This window comes from Polypterus senegalus, chromosome 8, assembly GCF_016835505.1.
Source record: "Polypterus senegalus isolate Bchr_013 chromosome 8, ASM1683550v1, whole genome shotgun sequence".
Lineage (NCBI taxonomy): Eukaryota > Metazoa > Chordata > Cladistia > Polypteriformes > Polypteridae > Polypterus > Polypterus senegalus.
Genome location: NC_053161.1, coordinates 48004734 through 48022427, shown reverse-complemented (window position 1 = coordinate 48022427; position 17694 = coordinate 48004734). Strand labels below are relative to the sequence as shown.

The window sequence follows — 17694 nt, the reverse complement described above, 5'->3', positions numbered from 1 at the left end:
CAGGGATCTACTGTACTCATAAAATCTGCAAACATGTTATTCAAGATTGAAATACTAGAACACCTTCTAACTCTAAAACCACACATCTAACGATTCACAAATTTTCAAACATTTACATAAAGAGCATAACAGCAGGAGTCTAGTAGTAACTGCTATAATCAACATGTGTATTGTTGATAAGAAACATATTTCAATCATATTGCAACAAATAATGTCCAGAGAGAAACTTGTTAAGATAAAAATCAAAACTCTGAATTTATTTCCAATGTAAAAAAAAAAAAAAAAAATATATATGCTGTAAACCCACCCATCTTTTTGGCCCCACCTCTAATGCTTCTTCCCAACCCAGTCAAATAAAAAATAAGATACTAAGTTTATTTACATAGTACGTAGCAAAACAAATCATCAAAATGTTTTTGCTACCCACCCTTCTCACTACATTAACAAATATCACAAACCCTACATTGATATGAAAAAACATCTGATTATGCACAAACTTGTAATTATTTTACATGTAATACTTCAAACAGTGTCTATAAAATGTAATCTAAAATCTAATGTGCCTATAGAAATGTACACTTTTAACACTTCTGAATTTTCAGCTTTCATACAAAGAAACATATAGAATTTTACAATAAATAAAAACAAAATGAGGCACATTTACCTACATTTAAAATACAGGTCCCTGTAGTTTGTTTACAACTGTAAAAATTATAAAAGTTTTTTAAGGAAAACCCCATACTGTACAAAAGAGAGGTTAACAAAGGTTAACAGGTCATTTGGGTAGCACATTATTTGGTGTTTTGAATATGGTGCAGTTCAGGTTTTTATACCTACCTACTTTCCTAGTATGTATTCCAACTTGCATTATATACATAAAATTAAATACCAAACTTTGACTACAGTATAAAATCATTCTAATTTTGAAAAATAGCAAAAACATAATAGGAAAGCCATGAGTACATATATTGTAATAAGTTAATTAAATATAAATGTGTATATACATGTACATATTGCTTATGTACATATTTATACACAGAGACACACACATATATAAATATATACATATACACACTCGGTGTTAAAATTATTAAGTACAGTATTTTACAGCCTCAATGGCAGTGAACAATTTTGTACTGCTTTTTCTTGGGCAACTGTAGGGTTAAACAAATAAGACTCAACACCTACAGCACTTTCACTAAGGGTGAAATTTTAGCCCACTATGAAAATGCTATAAAGAAGTAATGTAAAAGCCATATCAGAACCATGTTAATCAACATCACTAAAATCACTAACTGATTCACCCTGTACTCTGCTCAGATGGTTCATTGCTCGTTCAAATGCAGTTTTTACAGCTTTGCGAATGCTTGATGTCCGACCCTCCATCATTTTTATCTTGTCAATTGTCTTGTCAACTCCAAGTGGAACCATTTTGGATTTTGGAAGCCACTGCCTGGTAAGGAAAAAAAAAATATTACTATTAAAAAAATATCTTTTAAGATACATAAAAGCAAAGATTCATTGTTAGTTACTGCAAATGAAATTGCAAATAATGAAATTATTTAGTCTGAGTTTTTTATGGGTATATCTAACTTCTTCAACAGTGTTGACAGCAAATTTTGAGAATAATAATAATACACATTATCATTTGATTCACCATCTTACTTAAAAATCTTTTTCATTGCAAAATTTTTGTTTGCTACTTTATCTCAAAGAGTTCTGTACTAAAACATTGAACATTGTCACAAAACAATTACATTGACAATTGCATTTTTTATAATTTCTTTAACACACTACTTCTCCGCTGCGAAGCGCGGTATTTTTCTATAAAAACGAACCACATAAACGAACCACACGCCATGGTGTTAGCCGACTTGCTGACCAACCACAAGCGTTACCTGGTAGGTAACAACCCATACAGTCCAATTGTGATTCAGACTACGAATGCCTTGAATGTAATAACCCCGATCTAAGTACTGTCAAATAAATGAACCACACGCTGTGGTGCAATGTAAAAGGCTTCGCCTCTGACGCTGACGCCCAAGATTCGATTCCCGAGAGGGGGTGCAGGGAGTGTGTATGCCTGATAAGCCCAGAATTAGGGTGAAACACGTGTTGCATACTCTTTTGCATTATTTGACAGTAAAAACTATTTCAATCATTGTATGATCTGCTTCTTGAACTGAAAGAGGGCACCATGGCGGACATTAGCCGACTTGCTGACCAACCACTAACGTTACCTGGTAGGTAACCACCCATACAATCGGATTGTGATTCGGGACTACGAATACCTTGAATGTAATTACCCCGATCTACATACTGTCAAATAAACGAACCACACACCGTGGTGCAACGTAACAGGCTTTGCCTCTGACGGCCAAGGTTCAATTACCGAGAGGGAGTGCAGAGAGTGTGTACGCCTGATGAGCCCAGAATTAGGGCGAAACATTTTAAAATGTTCCCTTTTCTTTTTCATAACTACTCTTTGCATTATTTGACAGTAAAAACTATTTCAACCATATATATTTGTGTATATATATATATTTGTGTATATATATATATATATATATATATATATATATATATATATATATATATATATATAAACTGCTCAAAAAAATTAAAGGAACACTTTGAAAACACATCAGATCTCAATGGGAAAAAGAAATCCTCCTGGATAACTATACTGATATAGACTGGGTAATGTGTTAGGAACGAAAGGATGCCACATCGTTTGATGGAAATGAAAATGATCAACCTACAGAGCCCTGAATTCAAAGACGCCCCAAAAACCAGAGTGAAAAAATTATGTGGCAGGGCTAGTCCATTTTGCCAAAATTAAATTGCAGCAACTCAAAATTGTACGCAGCACTTTGTATGGCCCCTGTGTTCTTGTATACATGCCTGACAACATCGGTGCATGCTTCTAATGAGATGACAGATGGTGTTGTGGGGGATCTCCTCCCAGATCTGGACCAGGGCATCACTGAGCTCCTGGACAGTCTGAGGTGCAACCTGGTGGCATTGGATGGACCAAAACATAATGTCCCAGAGGTGTTCTATTGGATTTAGGTCAGGAAAGTGTGGTGGCCAGTCAATGGTATCAATTCCTTCATCCTCCAGGAACTGCATGCATACTCTCACCACATGAGGCCAGGAATTGTCGTGCACCGTGAGCCACTGTACCAGCATAGGGTCTGACAATGGGTCCAAGGATTTCATCCTGATACCTAATGGCAGCCAAGGTCCTTTGTCTGGGGAGGCATATCCATGGAGGGTCACACAGACCGCTACAGGCTTGACAATCATTAACCCACCACCAAACTGCTCATGCTGAATGATGTTACAGGCAGCATAATGTTCCCCATGGCTTCTTCAGACCCTTTCACTTCAGAACCTGCTCTCATCTGTAAAAAGCACAGGGCACCAGTGGTGCATCTGCCAATTTTGGTATTCTATGGCGAATGCCAATCGAGCTGCATGCTGCTGGGCAGTGAACTCAGGGCCCATTAGAGGACATGGGGCCCTTGGGTCACCCTCATGAAGTCTTTCTGGTTGTTTGGTCAGAGACATTCACACCAGTGGCCTGCTGGAGGTCATTTTGTAGGGCTCTGGCAGTGCTCATCCTGTTCCTCCTTGCCCAAAGGAGCAGATACTGGTCCTGCTGATGGGTTATGGACCTTCTATGGCCCTCTCCAGCTCTCCTAGAGTAACTGCTTGTCTCCTAGAATCTCCTCCATGCCCTTGAGACTGTGCAGGGAGACACAGCAAACCTTCTGGCAATGACACGTATTGATGTGCCATCCTGGAGAAGTTGGACTACCTGTGCAACCTCTGTAGGGTCCAGGTATCGCCTCATGCTACCAGTAGTGACACTGACTGTAGTCAAACGCAAAACTAGTGAAGAAACAGTCAGAAAAGATGGAGGGAAAAATGTCAGTGGCCTCCACCTGTTAAACCATTCCTGTTTTGGGGGTCATCTCATTGTTGCCCCTCTAGTGCATCTGTTGTTAATTTCATTAACACCACAGCAGCTGAAACTGATTAACAACCCCCTCTGCTACTTAACTGACCAGATTAATATCCCATAAGTTTCATTGACTTTATGCTATACTCTGATTAAAAAGTGTTCCTTTAATTCTTTTGAGCAGTATATATATATATATATATATATATACACAGTATATGTGGATGTATATATATATATATATATATATATATATATATATATATATATATATATATATATATATATACACAGTATATGTGGATGTATATATGTGTGTGTGTGTGTGTGCATTGTTATATGTAGATATGTACAGTGTACTGTAGTATACAGTACCATATCATCTGCATATAATGATATTTTTTATTCAAGTCCTTCTCAAAAAATCCCCTTTATCTCTTGATTCATTTCAAAAGGAAATGACCAATCCTCAATTGCAATTGCAAAAAGCAATGATAGGAAACATCCTTGTCGAGTACCGCATTCTTTTTTTGAAATAGTCTGAAATAACGTTGTTAATATGAGGCTTCTGGACTAGTATAGAGTAGTTTGATTCATGCACATATGTTTGGGCCAAACCCAAATTTGTGCAATGTGGTGAACAGGTAGTCCCATTCAACCATATCAAAAGCTTTTTCTGCCTCCAGAGCTAATAAGATCCCAGGAGTGTTAGAATCAAAGGGTGAATATTGTATTAAACATTGAAGATTAGCCACTGTCTGCCTTTAATGAATCTGGTTTGGTCTTGTGATATTGCCGAATGAAGCACTTTCTCAATCCTTCTAGTTAGATCTTTACAGAGTATCTTAACGTCATTTATTCAGGAGTGACATAGGTGTATATGATGCACATTGTAGTAAGTTCTTATTTTTCTTAGGAAAGAGAGAAATTAATGCTTGGTGAAGAGTTTAAAGGTAGAATTTTGTTGTCTTTAGCTTCTGTAAACATTGCTAATAATATGGAGCTAAATTATTTGAATATTTTTAATGAAATGCCACTGGGTAGCCATTGGGGCAAGCAGTTTTCCCACTTTGAAGTGAATTTATAATATTTAGTTATGAGAGTGTAAGAGGTTTATCCAGTTTCACAGCACTAAAGGTAAATATCTAGCTGTGGTATCTATAATGAGTCAAACAGCTCATTAGATTTTTAGACTGAGTGAAATATAAGGTCTTGTAGTACTCTCTGAATGTGTGGGTTGTATTTGTATGGCCTATGATTTTATCTCTGTCTGCATTGGTAATAACTTCCTGTGTTTGGATTTGTTGAACTAAAATCTTACTGGTCTTTGTGTTCATAATAATGATGTCGCAATTTAAAGATGAGCTGTTCAATTTCTTTAGTAGTCAAGAGGTTAAACTGTGACTGCAAAACCTGATTTTTTCTATCAAGTGCCTAATTTGGAGACCTGGGGCCTCATGTATAACGCCATGCGTAGAATTCGCACTATAACATGACATAAACACAAAAGCCGAAATATGCTTACACACAGAAAATTCCAGATGCAGTAATCTGTGCATACTCCAACTTCTGCATTCTTTTGCTCCATAAATTCTGATCAGCATGAACACTAACACACGTGCCTTCTGCCCTGCCTCGTCTCCTCCCAGAATTACTCCTCTTTGAATATGCAAATCAATATAAATAGACCTTAAGCTCAGCGTTCTGTGAAAAGGCAATGGCAAAAGCAAGAGGGAAAATATAATTTCAGCGAATACAAAGTGGAGGAAAAAGAAAAACATACTATCTGTTGGTTTATACAGTGGTATAATCAACAAAAGGAAGTTGATCGAGTGACACAGCGTGTTGGAGAAACAAGCTCATGTTCACAAATTTGCACAGTGCCCGACATAAAAAAGAAGTTGTTACATATCAAAGTCGCCGTGAAAAGACGAGACGTAGCCCACCGTCCGAGTGTCATATGGAAGCTTATTAGGGTACAGTGAGAAAGAAAGGCACAGAGTAGGATAAAAGCACGAAAGGTTAACTTCAATCTCGAAATATCCACTTTAATCACATAGTTTATTTTGTCATTAAAGTAGAACATAAACTTCATCTTAAAATTGTTTAATTTACTAGTTTCTCAAATCCCATCGTAACTAAAGTAGCATGTTAAATGCTTTGCCTTGTATTTGATCTTCAATGTGCTCTGTGTGTGTGAATCACTACGTGCTTCCATTCTTTCTCATTCTCCGACAGGACAAAGAATCCATTACGTTCGTGATATTACAGCTCTCTGAATTAAAATACTGAGATGTATGCGTGATATCTTTTTCATGATAGGAGTTAAAGCACGTTATTAAACAGGGGAACACGGTGTGTGATTGTGCGCGACCTTCGATGAAATTACTGTAGCAGTACTCTCTCTTTCAAACGTACTATCCTTCAATTCCTGTCCTTAATTTTCTTTCTCCAAATACCCAATCGCCACACAATCAGCTCTGTAATAGACGTTAAGCCATCTGTAAGCTTACAACGACAATTCTTCAAAACTTTGAAATATCTTCATAGTACGTGTTTAATTATTCTATCCGTCTATCCATCCTCAGCAAATATACAGCACGGGGCAAGAACAATACGTGAACTTGCTAGCGCTGCGGCACAGTGTCCTCACATGTTTAAATATTAACAATACAGATTATTTAAATGAAGTTAAAGTTGTATCTGTATAATTGCCTTCAAAAGCCAAACAAATGACATAAATTAATTGTTTGCAAACTTATATTTAGCAGTGAAGTATGATTACCACCTGGAGCTTTTCATGTTATCACTGGTGTAGCCAAGCCAAATAGCCACTTGCTACAACTTCTGTTTGTACTGACAGTCCTCCCAAACCCCACAGTACTACATGCATAACTGTTGAGGCATGTAAGTTGCACCCCAGCACAACCCTGAACTGTACACACCAGATAGAAAATGGGCAGATGATCATTACAATCAAAGAATGAATGCAAAGCATCCTTTTTTTGTCTGGGCTGTCTGTGTAGGACACTATTTAAAAGCAATTACTCTCATTATATTTTTGTCTGATTTTACAATGTGTGGCATAACAAGTTAAATGATTACATCTGATTTGATCTGTAATATTTTGCTCTGAATTAATTCCATAATGGGATAAACGTGACAGTAATTCAAACCTGTGTGTGTTTTTTTTTCTTTTTTTTATATAAATACAGTATAAATAATAAGTATGATTCCTACACGAATAAAGGTGTTTGACCTGAGTAGATGCGATCCAAAAGCTTCATGTGTTATTGTGCCTTCGTCTAACTTTCTTTGGTACTACTGACAATGTAAAATAGCTAGTACCATTAGGTTTTCTGAAATTTTGCGCCAAATGTCTACTGAAGTATCACTTTTTGTGACATCCCTGTACCAGACTATGGTAAGCAACAGGGAGCTAAGTTGTTAAGCGAGTCTTGTGAGCAACCTGTCAGTCTATATCCTCATTCTCATCCTAAATTAGGTCCATGCCTGGTTTGCTGGGCTTAATTTATTTAATAGGATGAGGGGCTCAGGGTGGAGTGGTGGCTTTGAGGCAAAGGATCTGTGCTGGTATCCCAAAAGTTGCCGGTTCGAATCCCTGTCACTTCCAAAAGAGATCCTACTCTGCTGGGCCCTTGAGCAAGGCCCTTAACCTGCAATTGCTCCAGGGGCGCTGTACAATGGCTGACCCTGCGCTCTGACCCCAAGGGGAATGCGAAAACTAACAAATTCTTAATACAAGAAATTGTATACGACGAAATAAAGAACAGTAGAACTGCTTGTTCTATAGATTGAGAAAAGCCATTTGAGGTTGTTTAGGTATTTAGTCAGGTTTCTCTACAACCAGGGTACTTCACACAGCCCATTAACACTAGAATTACCAGAGCCTACGAAAAAACTCGTAATTCCGTCCCACCTTAAATCGCTTCTTAAATCCCTTCACACCTCTCCGTCAGAGAAACCTATAGAACTTTTTGGCCTTAATTCTAAGCGGTATGTGTGGAGACAACCAGGCACTGCTCATCACTTGTCCAATACAGTCCCCACAGTGAAGCATGGCGGTGGCAGCATCATGCTGTGATGGTGTTTTTCAGCTGCAGGGACAGGACGACTGGTTGCAATCGAGGGAAAGATGAATGCGGCCAAGTACAGGGATATCCTGGACAAAAACCTTCTTCAGAGTGCTAAGGACCTCAGACTGGGCCGAAGGTTTACCTTCCAACAAGACAATTACCCTAAGCACACAGCTAAAATAACGAAGGAGTGGCTTCACAACAACTCTGTGACTGCTCTTGAATGGCCCAGCCAGATCCCTGACTTAAACCCAATTGACCATCTCTGGAGAGACCTAAAAATGACTGTCCACCAACGTTTACCATCCAACCCGACAGAACTGAAGAGGATCTGCAAGGAGGAATGGCAGAGGATCCCCAAATCCAGGTGTGAAAAACTTGTTGCATCTTTCCCAAGAAGACTCATGGTTGTATTAGCTCAAAAGGGTGCTTCTACTAAATACTGAGCAAAGGGTCTGAATACTTAGGACCATGTGATATTTCAGTTTTTCTTTTTTAATAAATCTGCAACAATTTCAAAAATTCTTTTTTTTTGTCAATATGGGGTGCTGTGTGTTAATGAGGGAAAAAATTAATTTAAATAATTTTAGCAAATGGCTGCAATATAACAAAGACTGAAAAATTGAAGGGGGTCTGAATACTTTCCGTACCCACTGTAAATGGTTAGTATCCGTTGGCATTCAGATTGCACTTGACTTAAGTGGCTTAATTTTTGAAAAGAAAACTTTTTTTTTTTTACTGCTAACCACTTGAATATTCTGTTTACAACAACCCTAGCATCTTCATGTCAGAAAATAAATGAAATTTTTTTTTTGTACACTGGTGTTAAAAATAACTGTTCTTTGAGTCTTGTGCTCTTTTTGTTAGTTTAAAAAGAATCTGGCTATTCTTCTTTTATCTCTGTCACATTAAGGCGTTTTCCACACAGACGTTAAAATCTTGGTTAAAATAATGCAATCTGGGCATTTAAGTTGCGTTTTGTAGTAGTGCTTAATTGACTTCAATATGACGTTACATTCACATTTGTTTGCCTTTGGTAAACGCCAACCTGCAGCCCAGATTGTATTTTTGTGTGTTTACCAGTGGGGGACATTTAATCAGGCAGTCCAGAGCGTTTTTAACCTGTTGGGTTTGAGGGTCATCCTTCATTGGATTCACAAAATATGGATCATAGGTTTTATTAGATCTGAATATTGACCACCTAGTGTTAAAAATTCTCCTGAGAAAACATTGCTGCTACTACTGTGTTCACCCTCTGACTATACAGCATGTGTGTAGTCTATGAAGAAATGTGGCGATTTCTGCATAGATTCTTCAAATCCTCTCAGATGTCAGTTTCGAATTTTGATTGCCTGCTGCAGATGGTACAACACAATATTTCATTCCGGTCAGTCAATATGCGAGTCAGTGTTAGCCCCTTTCCAAATAGCCCGCCAAAGGGTTAATGAATCCTACATAAATTTGAAAACTTGATTAGTCAAATTAGGGGTGGGCGATCTTACCAAAAAATCATATCACGGTCCACAGTCTGAATTGCAATCTATGTTTTCAATGTGGCATATAGTTAAGAGAATATCCGGACTCAAACTCATCAAGACCTAAGTAACACTTTATTTTAAATATCAAATAAGGTTTAATTCAATTGTTCTGTCGTTCGCTAGCTAAGTGGAGTTAAGGAATACGCCCGAAGCTGACGAGTGTCTGAGGAAAGCCCACGGCCCGCTGCGTGTTTCTCGGATTCGCGCAAATAAATCGGTACTGCAGTGAACTGTGATGCATAGTGAAATGAGGGAGGTCGCAAAATCAACCGGAATGTTCAAGCGAATTATAGAAAAAAAAACTGATCTAAATCTGTTAAGTAGTTCTCTCGTTTAAAGCAGACAGACATTGGATTTTATATTTTATATTAGTAAACCTTCAAAATAATGTGCACTTGAATTCTCAACAGCATTCTCAGCTTTTCTCAAGCTTAAGAATCTTCACCAAGCAGCTCTGAAAATGTCTGCTTTGTTTGTGTCTACATGCCTCTGTGAGTCAGCCTTTTCTTACATGAATGTCGTGAAATCAAAGTTCAGAACAAGACTGACAGATGAACATTTAAATGACTCCAGAAGAGTGAACCTAAGTGGCTACACTCCACCATACACCTCTTTTGTTGACTCCATGCAGTCCTAGTCATCTGACTAACTAAAAAACACATCACACACGCAACTGGACATGCGAGTACTCTTGTGAAGTGAAACAGTGACATGTAACAAAATGACAAATGAATAAGTAATATCTGTATATTTGTAATTGCATTGTTTTGTTTTGACAGCATTCATGTTTTAATTGAATTGTGAATTAAAATGCATACAGACATACAAAATGTACTTGCAGGTGAACTAAATATTTTTTGTGATGTTTTAATGCAAAACGTTAGTTGTGGACACCAATATTTTGTAAATGTTCAGGCAAAACAAGCTTATTCAGTTTGTTTGGGTTGAAATAAGCTCGAGAAAAAACGTTACAAAACATGAGTAGTTCTCGGCCATTTTCATTTTGTTAAAGTAGCTCTTCGGGGATTTTTGGGGGATGGGGGATTTTGGAAACCCCTGCTCTAGAGAATATACAAGAAGATCCAAGATGACAGCTGCTTCTGAGATACTAGGATAATCATGAGTGGCACCAACAATCATACCGTGATCTAAGTTTCTTGACCATGTATCTATACTAATAAAAGGCAAAGCCCTCACTGACTGACTGACTTACTGACTCATCACTAATTCTCCAAGTTCCCGTGTGGGTAGAAGGCTGAAATTTGGCAGGCTCATTCCTTACAGCTTACTTGGGCAGGTTTCATTTCGAAATAACGGTCGACTATCAAAAGCTGGATGTGAAGTTATCGACGAGGCCGGTTGTATGCTTATAACGCTTGACAGTTGCCGAATGTCACTTCAACACAAGTCCTGCAAATACTAACGTAATTGAAACAAACCATGAAACTCAAACTGATTATGACAGCATTGAGAAAACAGTAAAAAGGAGGCGTGTCAAGACGTTGTGGTACATTTTCTGATGCAGCAAGACGAAAACAACTTCATGACGCTGCTGCCAAATACTCATAATAAAATCCACAAGTTAATAGACACGCTGTCGCTAAATACTTGCAGGCAAATCCACAAGTTCATAGAGACGCTGTCGCTAAAAACTATGAAACTCAAACCGATTATGACAGCAGCAATCCAAGCTGTGAGATTTGAAACAAGATTACTGTTCACATGGCCAACTGTATGTTGCATGCTCAAGAGTAAGCTCAGCGCACAGCTTGATCATATTACAACCGGAGGGGCCGAACTCACAATGTGGTATACAAAGAATAATTATTGGCATATTTTCCCTCAGTTTAAAAAAAGTTTAAATTTTCTTTTTAATAAAAATTTTAAGGCAGTACTTCGCCGCTGCGAAGTGCGGGTATTTTGCTAGTTCCTAATAAGCATCTGCTGAGCTTATACAAAATAGCCTATCTTTAAACTAGGTTGGTGGGCAATGACACCTCTGACATGTAGTTGCAAGTACCTGATAGAGACATCTGGTCAAAAAAACCCAGAATACGGACTGTATGCTTACATGTTAAAATTTATTGTGTACCCCATATTTACATACTTCACCAGCTTCCAAGCAGTGGTGAAGTAAATCTTTTTAATTTATCTGTTGAATGAGTCTTCTTAAAACAACCTTGGATGGCCAACTCAAAATATGTGTATTTAGAGAGAGTAGAATTAATCATGGCAACATGCTCCGTATTCTCTTGGAGTACAGTTCTTGGATGTGTGAAAGAAATTTGCAAATGGTCTTGTCTTGTGACACAGAAGTATATCCTAAGTCCACTGATTACTTGTTCAGTATAAGTTCCACTGCATAATTATTTGTATTGTTACTATTTTGTCATTATTCCTTCTATTTAAAAATGATTTTACAATGAAGTTTGACTTTCATTGTATTTCCCAATTTATAATAATTGAATCAAGATTTATTTAGATTATAATCAGAAATAAAGTACAGAGATCCCTCCTTGATCGCGGGGGTGGCGTTTCAGAACCCCCCGCGAAAGGTGAAAATCCGCTAAGTAAAAACCATACGTTTATATTGTTACTAGCAAAATACCCGCACTTCGCAGTGGAGAAGTAGTGTGTTAAAGGATTAATGAACAAGAAAACATTTTAAAAATAACGTAACATGATTGTCAATGTAATTGTTTTGTCACTGTTATGAGTGGTGTTGTTGTCATAAATATATATACATACACATATATATATATATATACACATATATATATATATATATATATATATATATATATATATATATATATATATATATATATATATATATATATATATATATATATATATATATATATATATATATATATATATATATATATATATATATATATATATACACACACACACACACGTGGACAAAATTGTTGGTACCCTTCAGTCAATGAAAGAAAAACTCACAATGGTCACAGAAATAACTTTAATCTGACAAAAGTAATAATAAATAAAAATTCTATGAATTTTAACCAATGAAAGTCAAAGATTTTGATTTTCAACCATGCTTCAACAGAATTATTTAAAAAAAAACTCATGAAACAGGCCTGGACAAAAATGATGGTACCCCTAACTTAATATTTTGTTGCACAACCTTTTGAGGCAATCACTGCAATCAAATGATTCCTGTAACTGTCAATGAGACTTCTGCACTTCTCAGCAGGTATTTTGGCCCACTCCTCATGAGCAAACTGCTCCAGTTGTCTCAGGTTTGAAGGGTGCCTTTTCCAGACGGCATGTTTCAGCTCTTTCCAAAGATGCTCAATAGGATTGAGGTCAGGGCTCATAGAAGGCCACTTTAGAATAGTCCAATGTTTTCCTCTTAGCCATTCTTGGGTGTTTTTAGCTGTGTGTTTTGGGTCATTGTCCTGTTGCAAGACCCATGACCTGCAACTGAGACCAAGCTTTCTGACACTGGCCAGCACATTTCTCTCTAGAATCCCTTGATAGTCTTGAGATTTCATTGTACCCTGCACAGATTCAAGACACCCTGTGCCAGATGCAGCAAAGCAGCCCCAGAACATAACAGAGCCTCCTCCATGTTTCACAGAAGGGACAGTGTTCTTTTCTTGATATGCTTCATTTTTCCGTCTGTGAACATAGAGCTGATGTGCCTTGGCAAAAAGTTCAATTTTTGTCTCATCTGTCCATAGGACATTCTCCCAGAATCTTTGTGGCTTGTCCACATGTAGTTTGGCAAATTCCAGTCTGGCTTTTTTATGATTTATTTTCAACAATGGTGTCCTCCTTGGTCGTCTCCCATGAAGTCCACTTTGGCTCAAACAACGACGGATGGTGCGATCTGACACTGATGTTCCTTGAGCTTGAAGTTCACCTTGGATCTCTTTAGAAGTTTTTCTGGGCTCTTTTGTTACCATTCGTATTATCCGCCTCTTTGATTTGTCATCAATTTTCCTCCCGCCACGTCCAGGAGGTTGGCTACAGTCCCATGGATCTTAAATTTCTGAATAATATGTGCAACTGTAGTCACAGGAACATCAAGCTGCTTCGAGATGGTCTTATAGCCTTTACCTTTGACATGCTTGTCTATAATTTTCTTTCTAATCTCCTGAGACAACTCTTTCCTTCGCTTCCTCTGGTCCATGTTGAGTGTGGTACACACCATGTCACCAAACAACACAGTGACTACCTGGAGCCCTATATATAGGTCCACTGACTGATTACAAGATTGTAGACACCTGTGATGCTAATTAGTGGACACACCTTGGATTAACATGTCCCTTTGGTCACATTATTTTCAGTCTTTTCTAGGGGTACCATCATTTTTGTCCAGGCCTGTTTCATGAGTTTTTTTTTATTAATTCTGTTGAAGCATGGTTGAAAAGCAATGTCTGACTTTTATTAGTTAAATTTCATAGAATTTTTATTTATTATTACTTTTGTCAGATTAAAGTTATTTCTGTGACCATTTTGAGTTTTTCTTTCATTGACTGAAGGGTACCAACAATTTTGTCCACGTGTGTATGTATGTATGTATATATATATATATTATATATACACACATATACACACACATACTGTACATATACATACATATATATCTATACACACACACATATATATAAACATATATACACATATACATATACAGTACATCAATAATGTTTGTGCTTCCTATGAGCAATTAAGCTTCAAATTTAACTTCTCATCACCACAATTTTTCCACTACTATCAAGTTAGAAACTTTGCTAAACTGAACCTGCCAAATTTTCCTCAACTTCCACTCCATTTCTACTCCATTATTGATCAGTCTTGAAGATGCAGATAGCATTTCCAGAATTTATAAAAACATTTTAAAGCTCATTCCTTTCAAAAATCCCAGGGCAGAATGGAGAAGATCTTTCACTTAACATTTCAGAAAAGGAGTGAAGGCAGCCATGCACAGAACATATTCTAGCACCACATGCACAAACCATTAAATTTTTCAACATCACATTTTCTATCAAGTACATTTACTCAATTAAAACTATCCAAAATGTTTCCATGGCAAGGTTCAACCTGCGAATGATGCAATATAGCTCTAGCCTCACTGGGCCAGATGTTCTGGGCATGCGCCAAATTAACATCGTTTTGGACAAAAATCTTTGAATGCCTATCAGATAACCTTGGTGTCACAATCACTCCAAACTCATTAACAGTGGTGTTTGGTGTACTCCAGGATGGGCTTAAAGTGGCGAAGGACAAACAAATAGTAAATGCCTTTACCTCACTACTAGCACGTAGACTTATCTTGCTCAGTTGGAAAAATCCCAACACGCAACCTTTAAGTCAGTGGGTAACTAATGTCCTATACTATCTGAAATTGGAAAAAATCTAATTCTCACCCAGAGGATCTGATCAAAATGTTTTAAATTATGGTAGGATCTAATCAATAATATTTTAGAATAATCTATACTGGGGAAAAGGTCACTCTTCCTTGTTGCTTCAAAGATTTGCTTTGTTTGCTGTCTTTCTTTAGGGTGGGGGTTGAATTTTGCTTTTGTTAAGTTTGTTTGATTGTATGAATTATTATTTGCTTTTAACTAAAATTAAACAAAAAGAATGCAATGTTGTCTTCACAGTTATAAATTTGTTGACTATAGGTAACGATAGCCCAAGTGGTTTTCAGATTTTCGATTTATATGCAAGCATAAGAAAAGTCTGAACACTCACGTAGGAAACCGTGAAAACAGTAAAACAAAAGCTGTTTAACAGGAGTTCTGAAATAAGAGAGTAATGAAAAACTGACAAGTTATATTTCCATCCATCCATTGTCTAACCCGCTGAATCCGAACACAGGGTCACGGGGGTCTACTGGAGCCAATCCCAGCCAACACAGGGCGCAAGGCAGGAACCAATCCCGGGCAGGGTGCCAACCCCATCGCAGGACACACACAAACACACCCATACACCAAGCACACACTAGGGCCAATTTAGAATCGCCAATCCACCTAGCCTGCATGTCTTTGGACTATGGGAGGAAACCGGAGCACCCAGAGGAAACCCACGCAGACACAGGGAGAACATGCAAATTCCACGCAGGGAGGACCCGGGAAGCAAACCTGGGTTTCCTAACTGCGCGGCAGCAGCTCTACCACTGCGCCACCGTGCTGCCCAAGTTATATTTCACAAGCTTTAAAATTGGAACAAATGTTTAAAAAAAAAAATAAAAATTAAAGTGTCATGAGTTTTTGACATTTCAATTTGACTAATTAGTTAAATATTACTCTTTAGTAATATTTTCAGCCAGCTAATTATTCAAATAAAAATCTTACAATAGCCAATATTACAAACCTAGCCAACTGGTTTACGGACAAACCAGACTTTAAAAATTTTTCCAAAGCAGCTTCAAAGAGTTGGATGAAATGTAAATATCTGGAATTCTCTTGAAATTCACTAATTCAACTGTACATATTTAATAATGTTTGCAATAGTTTTCAGTTACTGGCCACAAAATGTGCACATGCTAAGATAAATCAGGTAGTTCAGGACATATTCTTTATAAACCCTATGGCAAAATTTAATCATTTGTTGTTACACTGGAGGGATCCCAATTTAATCATTTGTTGTTACACTGGAGGGATCCCCCTCTCTGCCACACATTAAAATTCAAGCTTTCAAATTTATTTTGATATTTATAAATGCCAATACTCGTTTACTTTACTTGCGTCTTTTGTCCTGTTAATGTGCAGATTAAGAGCAGATAGCTGGGTAACTGCCTAATGGATATTATTTTAAGCTGTTGTTACTGTTAGTATTTATATAAGGCGGAAAAAGGCAGAACATTGTTCACTTCAATAAATGGAGGTACTTTAATAAAAAGCTATTGAATGAGATTTCTGTTTTAGCTGTGGTACCAAAAAGCAATTGATTATTGTAAATTCACACAGGTATTGGTATGTAATACAACAATTCTGGTATCGTTGACATCCCTAGTTTGATACAATTTTCCCAATCTGTTGCCACTATACTGATGGGTTTGATCTGTCTCACAATCTCCTCTACTCTCACTGATGAACATGACCTCAAAACACAAAATAAATAAATTCTCAAACTTTAGTAGATATTCTCACTGATGTATACAGATGCTACATAACAAAGGCAAAATATGTACCATAAAGACAAAGAATGTAAGATGGGCTGAAAGATTTTTCAAACATTAAAAGGAATGTCTTACAAACAGATCTAGCTCAATTACCCTTCATACACAGTGATAATACAACTATTTTCATCTAAAATTATAATATCAAATTTCTTACCAGCTTCGTTTGTTGTCAAAAAAGAGTACAAGGAAAAGCTTTTCTCCAGACTTGTATTGCATTTGCTCTCCAATTCTCAAAACATCTAAAGGGGGTATTGGAATTGACACTCCATTATGATGACATCCAGCTCGAGGCATTTTCGGATCTATTATCTATAATATAACAGGAATTGCAAACATTTTTTAGGCCACCACACACGAAAGAAAATTAAATCGGACACAGAATATTAAGATAAAAAATTCTCAACTTACTAGGGCTGGATAAGAGGGGTATCCACTACACTTGGCCCAAACTAGTTTAAGTGGTTCCAGGACAACAGTTGCAGCATTTGCAGGCATCCATATATTATTGTGGCCAACATCTGTGTCAAAGAATAATAAGTGACTCCGTTAATGCAAAGCAGCAGCGCTACCGTGCCCCCACACGTTTAATTCATGCTTTAATGCATTTCATCATGAAAATATCAAGGATACATCATAGTATTCTAAAATGTTCAGACAGCTGTAATATCATGAATGTAATGTATTCTTTGTAGTGATCACTGCCTGCGTGCTCCTGTCAGCGTAATAGAAAGCCCATTTAAGAAGCGAGTAGCGATTATTGACTGGATCGGGAAACATAGAATACAAAACATTTAACATGCTACTTTAGTTACATGTTGGGGTTTAAGAAACTCTAGTAAATTAAAAATTGATTTCAAGATGAAGTGTAAAACATTCTACTTTAATGACAAACTATGAGATTAAACTTGACATTTTGCAACTTTAATC

The 17694-nt window shown here is 37.1% G+C and overlaps 1 protein-coding gene across 2 annotated transcripts in view; it reads right to left on the bottom strand.

Annotated features, from left to right (window-relative positions):
• Nucleotides 1-1031: 1031 nt before the first annotated feature.
• The window catches only part of brd1a (bromodomain containing 1a), a 128080-nt gene continuing 111417 nt past the window's right edge, over nucleotides 1032-17694 (bottom strand). For both annotated transcript variants that reach the window (XM_039761072.1, XM_039761071.1), the window contains 3 exons: nucleotides 17176-17285; nucleotides 16922-17076; nucleotides 1032-1453 (listed from right to left, as the gene is read on the bottom strand). In XM_039761072.1, coding sequence (XP_039617006.1) covers nucleotides 1270-1453; nucleotides 16922-17076; nucleotides 17176-17285 — 449 coding nt within the window. In that variant the 3' untranslated portion in view covers nucleotides 1032-1269. The remainder of the gene's footprint in view (nucleotides 1454-16921; nucleotides 17077-17175; nucleotides 17286-17694) is intronic.